The sequence below is a fragment of the Oryzias melastigma genome, linkage group LG20, assembly GCF_002922805.2.
Source record: "Oryzias melastigma strain HK-1 linkage group LG20, ASM292280v2, whole genome shotgun sequence".
Lineage (NCBI taxonomy): Eukaryota > Metazoa > Chordata > Actinopteri > Beloniformes > Adrianichthyidae > Oryzias > Oryzias melastigma.
Genome location: NC_050531.1, coordinates 2919390 through 2928351, shown reverse-complemented (window position 1 = coordinate 2928351; position 8962 = coordinate 2919390). Strand labels below are relative to the sequence as shown.

The 8962-nt window shown below is 40.6% G+C and overlaps 1 protein-coding gene across 1 annotated transcript in view; it reads right to left on the bottom strand.

Annotated features, from left to right (window-relative positions):
• Positions 1-3831: 3831 nt before the first annotated feature.
• LOC112151091 (coiled-coil domain-containing protein 106) overlaps positions 3832-8962 on the bottom strand; it is an 8664-nt gene continuing 3533 nt past the window's right edge. Inside the window, exons 2-5 of the mRNA XM_036217483.1 lie at positions 7334-7533; positions 7043-7267; positions 6775-6975; positions 3832-4509 (exon numbers count right to left, since the gene is read on the bottom strand). Coding sequence (XP_036073376.1) covers positions 4130-4509; positions 6775-6975; positions 7043-7267; positions 7334-7526 — 999 coding nt within the window. The 5' untranslated portion in view covers positions 7527-7533 and the 3' untranslated portion in view covers positions 3832-4129. The remainder of the gene's footprint in view (positions 4510-6774; positions 6976-7042; positions 7268-7333; positions 7534-8962) is intronic.

Genomic DNA, 8962 nt, shown 5'->3' with positions numbered 1-8962 from the left:
TAAGCTTGTGGGACTATTACCCAGCAGCCCCAATAAATTCTTATCAGCAGCAGCCAGACGGAGCGCCGCGGCTCCTCAGACTTGTTGATGCGGCGGCAGAGGAGCCGTGTGGTTTCAGATTAGCATCTCTGCCGGTTCTGTTAGCCGACTCGTAATGAGGAGCAGAACTCACGGACGACACGTCTGCGGATGAACGCAACCGTCAGCTTCAAGAGTTTCTCCAACTTTTCCTCAAAGATCAGACTTTTACTGGAGCCACAAAACGACGACAAAAGTCGAAAAACGATGACAAAACCTGAAGTAGGATGACAAAAGTGGAAGCAGGACAACAAAAGCTGAATAACGACGACAAAAGTTGAAGCACGACGACAAAAGTCAAAGCAGGACGACAAAAACTGAAGCACGACGACAAAAGTCGAAGCATGACGACAAAAGCTAAGGCATGACGACAAAAGTCAAAGCACGACAACAAAAGCCGAAGCACGGCGACAAAAGCTGAAGCACGACGACAAAAGCCGAAGCACGACGACAAAAGCTGAAGCACGACGACAAAAGCCGAAGCACGACGACAAAAGCCGAAGGACGACGACAAAAGCGGAAGCACGACGACAAAAGCTGAAGCACGACGACAAAAGCTGAAGCATGACAATAGGCTACAACATAAGGATAAAAGTCGAAGCATGACGACAAAAGCCACAACACAGCAGAAGTGTCTTTTCTTGTCGTGTCTTTTGCATTTATGTGAGCCTCGTCGGCCAAAGCAGAACAGAACTGTGAACCAAAGAACCTGGAGCGAGATTCCCCAGATTTACACCACTTCAACATTTCCCACCAAACCTCGTCTGGTCGCAGACATGCACTAGTGAGCAGTAGAAGTGTGAACCCAACGGGCTAAACGTGTATAGCGCGTTCTAGGACTCACATTGTATCTTATCTCGTATCTACATTTCAGAGTGACGCCGGTTTACTGTATAGGGCGTCGCCATGTTGGAACCAGACGTTGTCAGGAAGCAGTGATTGGTCCAAGTCGGTCTGAGTTTCTATGGCAACCACTCTCACCAATCAGGAGGGAGCTTTTTGGAAGGACACACCCCTAACACTACTAAGTGGACTACAGGAAACCTGTCAAACTCTTAGAATAATGGAGGTGGGAGCCAGCAGGCTCCACCTACTTTTTTTGAGGCGCCTGATTGGTCAGTTTATAACTTAAACTCCTGAAAAATATGAACAAATTTGGATTATCAAGATGTTAAATCAGAACAAGTGTATTCATATTTGTTTCTCTATAGAAGTTTAAGCGATTTTGACTTCCTGTTTGGAATGCCAGAGGGGAGGAGTCACTCAGTTCAGTTCTCTGTATACAGTCAATGGTGACTACAGGTCTCTGAGGGCGTTGCTGTTTTAATACACAAACTTCTGCCCACTGTAGAGTTTTCTTCATTAAACTTCCATCTTCATTCATTTCAATCTTGAACTCAAATAAACTTAAAGACGATAAAAAACTGTTTCCCTCGTTAGAACGTCTTGGCAGAGGTTCCCACGATGTCATCTTTACCGAACGGTAGAACGACCGTACGGCTCGGCCGTCCACTCATTTATCCTGAATTCACAAGCGGCAAATTGAATCAAAGAAACAAAACATTTACTGTCTCTAAATGGAAGTTATTGACTTCAAAATAAAAGCATAAATAGTTCTAAAAAAAAAATCGATGGCAGCAAACTAAAAATGTCTACATCTAGGATGAGTTTCTTCAGCGTCTTATTTGTCCACAGACCTACAAACCGCATTTTAACCAGAACTGGAGTCATGAACCAAAACGAAAATTCTGATTCTTATGACCCAAACAGGGTGATTTATAGAAGTTAAATATAGGGAATTCTGAGAAATTAAAAAACAATATTTTAAAAACAATTATATTCTAATTAATATTTTCAAAGTAAATGAAACAAATTGCAATTTCTTGGTCTACAGCACATGTGTGAAAGTCAAGATCATTTTATTTTATCGTTATTAATGACCTGATGTTATCTTATGCTCGTTTCTAACTTGTATAATTTTGACTAAATATATATTTTATGGAGAGTAAAATATTGAAAGTTATTTAAGGTTAAAATTGATTTATTCTGACAATATTCCCGACTTTTTAATATTCATAATTAGCTTTTTAGAATATTTTTGGCATTTACTAAGATTTTTTAGGCTATTTTGGAGTTTACTTAATATTTCAGCTCCATGCTAGCTGCTTTCTAGCTAATTTAAGCTTTTTTTCACTTTCTAGGCTATTTTGAAGTTTAGCTATTTTTGCAGCTACATGTTAGCTATTCTGACTAACCTAAGCTTAGTTTTCTTTTTTAGTTTTTTAGGCTAATTTGGCATTTAGCTAGCTATCAGCTTCAAGGTTTTTTAGGATTAGCTGTAATGTTTTCAGCTAATCCTTTTCAGGATATTTTGAAGTTTAGGGATTTTTTTCAGCAACATGCTAGCTTTTTTTTTTTGAATAACTTAATTTTTTTTTTTAGCTTTTAAGCTAATTTTACATTTATTTAACATTTTAGCTGGCTATCAGCCTCAGCGTTTTCAGCTATCAATTTCAGCCTCTTCAGCGGCCAAATTCAGCTTACAGCATTCACACTAGCATCAGGTTTATTCTGTTCGGCCCGTGATCTGAGGTATATTTTGGGTTTTGGGTCCTTGTGCGATTGAGTTTGACACTCCTGGTCTTCAGATTTCATCGCTATGGTCCTCAATCAAGACTAATTAAGATGCAGGAAACCATAGACTTTGTTTCATCAGGATTTCCACTATTTTCAAGCCGTTTCTCCATGAATTTACACTTTCCTATTTTCCTGCACCGATGAGCTAATTAACTAGCGGAGTTTAAATGATTTACGACCTTTTGACCTTCCAGCACATCCTGGAAATGCTTTTATTTTGACAGGAAGTCACATCCCGTTGATGAGAAAGAAAATGTAAGTCTCATTCATCAAAATTTAAGACACCTTCATTAAATTTAAGACGTTTGAACTGAAAATGACAAGATGCTAAAGATTCGGAGTCAAATCCATTTCCTCTTGTGTTCGGCTGAAGTTCTGGGTTCCATTTTAAACCAGTTGGTCACATGACCACAAAACACGTTTCTTCGTTTTCCTGAAGCAAAGTCGTTTCTTCATCTGAAATCTGAACCAAAGGGTTAAAAATAACTCATTTCTCTGGCAGCTGTTTCCTCCCTCACAAAACTCGGCTCACTTCGGCCACATCTCCTCGCTTCATTAAGGCTGGGATTGGTGGTTATTACGGGCCGCTCGGCGCCAGAACGTCCAGCTGCTCTTTTCGTCAAGGTCAGGAAAAACAAAGGTGGGCCGCGAGGGGGCGGAGGGAGTTCTGCCGGTGACGCGGCACCTGCAGCCGGGAAAAAAGGCACAAAATGGAGTCCCAGCTGGCCTCACACCGCAGCCAAGAGAGCGGCGGGAGGAGGGGGCGGAGCTTCAGGCTCCATTAGGCCCACTTCGCTCATTAACACCAAATTCTGCTGCCGCCCCTGAGGGTTTGCAGCTGCAGCGACGGACGGCGCCGGTGCGAACGTGTACCTCACGATGAGCGCCTCCATCTCAGGAAGTGGATGTGGGGGGGGCAGAATGACATGCAGACGCCTCAGGGGATGGAAAACGGAATGGCGAGCAGATCCGGCGGAGGAGGAACTTCTCCCACCGCCGCTCTTCCCTCTCAGCCTGAGCTGAAAATATGCAACAAATACAAGAAAACATGATGAGAAATGACGGAATGGGTTCATAAGAGACTTCTTCAAAGGTTTCCAGACAGAAAACTCCTCATTTCTTTGTTTTAGCGGTTTATAGATCCTCAGATCACCTCACAGGACAGAAAAATCACACAATAAGAAGCAGATTTTACAACCAGTTTGAAATCAGAAAAGGTTTTGCTGCCATCTAGTGGCCGTTCTTAGTCCTACACCGATTCAAATTTTTAAAAAAGTTTTTCAGATAAAAAACATTTTAATAATAATAATAATAATAATAATGGATTAGATTTATCTAATCCTTACATTGTGTATCCATTATTCATTCACACCTCATTCATAAACTACCACTGCAGCCACAGCTGAAGGCTCCATCAACCTATCAAAATGCTGTCTGCACCGCCCCCTAGTGACTGCAGGTGAGAATGCAGCGCCCTGGACCGCTTCCCGGAGATGGGCAGCAGCTCGCCGTTGGCTTTCATCTGCTCGATCTTCCTGGAGAGTTCGGCGTCGCTGTCGATGACCAGCGTGCACCTCTGGGCGTAGCTGACCAGAGTCTCCTCCCCCTGGCGGAACATCCCCACCAGGGGGACCATGTCTTTGCCGGCCAGGTGGAGCTCGGCGATGGAGGCCGTGTTGGCGATGGTGTTGCGGTCGATTCCCAGATGGCGGAAGGCTTCGCTCATGCTCTTCTTCTTGACGAAGGCGGAGAGGACCTGTTTGTAGCGGTGGATGACGTACTGCACGCCGGTGGCTGGAAAACGACAAAAAAAGTGATTTTATTCTTTAAAAAACGAGTTTTTCTTGTTAGTAAACAGTTAAAAGGTTAAGATATTTTCTTCTTTTGACTCCATTATTTCAGAAAGTTCTAATTCTCTCCATTTATAAACATCAATATCTTTGAAATATATTTTTTTATGGATCATTTCTTGGTAATTCTCAGTTACATCCTCATTCCGCTCTTCATCTTCCTCAGTTTCTCACTTGTTGAGGTCAATATTCAGTCAAATTTAGGGCAGCAAAACTGTGGAAAGACTTTCTCCAAGTAACAAATGGTTATATTTATTCAAAATGTTTCAAATGAAACCTGAAAAAATCATTTAACTTGTATAAATAATAAAAATTAACCTTATCTACTGTAATGGAAATGGAACTATACTTATTTTATACATTTCCTACTCGGCAGTTTTTGTTTTCCTCTCTTTGATCCTTCAAAAATAAAAAATATATACACGTCAGCATAAAAATACTAATCCTAATACTTTCTGTCTGACGACCCGGTTAAATTTAGACGACGGTCATTGAATGCTACTTGTTTAAATATGAAGGTAATAAAGGTTTTGTTTTTCTATTTGAGACTAACGATAACTTTGGGTTTGAGATGTGAAGCTGCAAAAGATCTTTTTCTCCCAAATTAAAAGTTGATTAAATTTCTGTATTCACAAAATCGCTGTGAACGGAACAAAGAGAATTTGAACGTCTCACATTAAAGTTAAACTAACTAGGAAAGTCGTATTACCTGCGATAATTCAAGTTTGAATGATTTTTGCTGAAGCTATTTACTTTATTTTCTAAATAATGTCCTGAACGAGACGAATGTTTTAATACCAAACCTAAATAATTTGAAGAAAGTACACGAAGAATGAGAAGAATGTCTTGGAAAAAAAGCATAAAAATTGAAAAACTGTAAAGTTTATGAATATCAAACGATACAAGCTGCAACTTCCTGAATGTTTTGATACCAAACTTATAAAAGTTTCTAAGAATTTCTCTTTAAAAGAGTTAAATAAATAGTGACAAATTGAAAAAAATTGCTAAATATTTGAATGCCAAGAGTACAAGCAAGAATTTCCTGAATGTTTTGATACAAAAACTGCATGTTGGAAAAGTTAAGAAAGATTTGAAGAATTTTCCGCTGAAGTTAATAGCAAAAAACACTGAAGCTGATAGTTAAAATATTAGTTAAATGCAAAATTAGCCGAAAAAAACCCTGAAAAAAATCCTAAATGACCTAAAATAGCTAGCATTCAGCTGAAATATTAGCTAAACTTGAAATTAGCCTAAAAATTTAAAAATAGCCTAAATTAGCTCAAATAGCTGTCATAATGCTATCATAACGTTCAACTTTACTACACTCTGATTCCATATAATATAAAATAGCGACTATTCGACTATTAAATTAGTTTTTGAGTATTTCAATAGTCGATTGGTCGACTGATCGTGGCCACTCTAGTCCTAAAGTTGTTCTCTCTTTTTTTTTAATCATAACTTTGACCGATATGTGGAAAAAAAAAAAAAAAGTATCAAATTAATTGGAAACTGTTGCCAAAAATATGGTTTTCTAAACAGTTTTCTATTTTAACTTTAACTTTTTATGTCCTGTCTTTTAATTGTAATCATTAACTTGGCGCCTCCTGTGAATATTTAAATGTGATAAAATGTCCCGTTTGTGACGTCTGTGTGTATTAATCTGCTTCAGTGATGCTGATGTGACTCAGGTTCTCATTATAAATCTGAAATTCTCCTCAATCGATCGGCCTGTAAAAATAAGGTTTAACAAAATACTAGTGCTGAACTTTCTTTACTTTTTGGCCGCTTTTATTTTGGAATCTATATGTGGCGTAATAGCTGCACATAAAATGGTTAATCATTCCCGTTTTTACGATTATCTGCTAAAATATCCTGTAAACAACGACTACATTCAGCTTTGGACACGATTTAAATGTGTGCGTGCAGCTGATGGTTTCATGTAGTTCAGATTAATTCAGTTTTTATGCTGGATTACACTTAAATACGTGAAAATAACATCAGCCAGAATAGAAACAGAATAATTTCTGCTCAAATAAAAGGTCGACTTTTTCAGTAAAACCTCAAATATTGGAGGATTTCATAAATTTGACTTGTGAACAACCTAAAGAAAACAAAGACAGCTAGGTAGGATATTAGTAGAATAAATATAAATCTATAAAAGTTTTTACGTGGTTTATTGAGGTAATGACTGTTTTCATGCGGCGTTCACCTCTCTTCCGGCTGTAGTCTTTGCTCCTCTTCTTCTTCTTGTCCTTGTGGTGTTTCTTCCTCCGGTGGTCGCTGGACGCCGCAGACACTTGGGAAGACTCGGACTCCTCCGAGCTGCTGCCGCCGCCGCTGGAGGAGCCGGACGAGGCTTTTTCTCTCTTCCGGGACTTGTCCGGATGCGGCGCCCTGCTGGGTCTGGGAGCTGCATGGAGAACACAGAGGTCATCAGCATCAGGCGTATCGGCGCCGGCGTGACCTCAGCGGCTGACCTTCGATGGCCGGAGCGGGCGAGGTGAAGGCGGGCGACGTGAAGGCGGGGGCGCCGCGGTTGCTGGTGAGGTTCTCGATTTGGCTGCGCAGGAACTTGCGGTCCTGCATCAGGTCCTCCACCTGGCGCTCCAGCGCGGCGATGCGCTCCTGCTTGCTCTCCAGCATGCACTGCAGCTTGGTGATGGTCAGCAGCACCCTCGGGGGGAGGCCTTCGCCATGCGAGGCTGCGGGGCACAAACACGTCACAACGGGGCCGCTTCAACGGCGCGCCGGGCCTCGGCGGCTCTCACCGGACGCGGCGCTGCTGGGGGTGGCGTCCTGCACGGCGTCGGAGTGGAAGTTCTCCCACTTGATGATGCGCAGCTCGTCCTGCTCCTGCTTCAGCCACGACGGCGAGCACAGACGCTCTTTGGTCCTCACCGAGCTGGAGTCGATCTCCACGCACGGCGAGTACGCCGACGGCTCCTGCTGCCACACGGACATCGTACACCTGGAGGAGAGCGGCGGGAGCGTCAGCTCAGAAACTTCTGTGAACTCCTACAGGACGGAGATCGAATGTGAACGAAAACATCCGTGAAATAAAGAAGATCGACCCGAAAGATCCTGAAATGTCTTTAAAGTCTCACTCTGATCTTCTGATCCATTTTAAAGCTTTTCCACATGTTTTTAAAAAAGTCATTTTTTTGTCTGCTCCTAATTCACAAAGATTTGATACAGAAATGTCATTTTAAACTTAATTTTCTTTATGTACGATCCCCAAAATCAAGAAGATTCCACAAGAACACAATCTATATCACAGAAACAGAGTTTGGATCGCAGCAGAAGATGCTCAGAAACGAAAGAGTTTCAAATTTCAAAATAAAAGTAAAATCTCCAACAATATAATTTAGCAGTATGAGAGTTTTATCCATTTATTTTGGCCTAAATTGATGGAAAATTGTGTACATAAAATGTTTATTAGGATGTTTAGTTCCTAAAAATGTATTTTTAGAGAAAACGTTTTATTTTGAAGGAGCTCCCTGGTCTCCAGGAAATTCCTAAAAAATTCCTAAATATAATATTTTTTACGCGTTTGAATGATCCAGTTAGAACCTGATATCTGATCAGGTGATCAGTGATAGTTATTCTCAATAATTAATAAACATGCACTTTATATGTTATTTCTAGACGAGTTTCCACACATAACACCTACATTAAACTGTTAAACTCTGGATTTTGTTGATCAAAAATCTTAATTTTTCATCTTTTTAAGTTGTTTTTTGGATGTGAATGCAACAACTAGATTAAAATAAAAGTAAAAAAACTCCAGATCTGATAACATTCCAGCAGTTTATGTTCATTATTGAATAAATAAACACAAGCGTTCACCAAACTGATGATGAACTAAACATTTTATCTCATTACTGTGACTTTTTATCAAGAACAGTGACTTCATCATCAGATATGACTGAACGTCGTGTTTGGTGAAGCTGCTCTTAAACCGTCTCATGAACCTTCAGAAACTCTCACACATTTATGTTTCTGAGTCTTACATCATGTCTAAACTAAAGGAAGACGAGACGTCGAGATCCGAGACACGGGATGACGTGCCGTTTCCAAGGCGACCACTGTTTCCACTAGACAGAGTACGGCGGAGAGCAGCAGTAAAGTTACAAACATGGACGGCGGGACAAGCAGCTGGTTATGTCTATGTGCCAAGAAAATCAAAAGTTTGGAAAGAAACAGATCTGTTTGTCTCCAGAAGACACGAGGTGTAGACCAGGACTTTCTACTGTTTCCAGAAGTTACGAATACTTGAATACTTGAGGGTCTGTTACTCAAACAGAACCCAGGTTAGTCCTGATGAATATCAACTAGTCACTGAGACACAAAACCGAGTCAAACAATCATCCTCAAGTACGAAAACCTTTACTTTATGA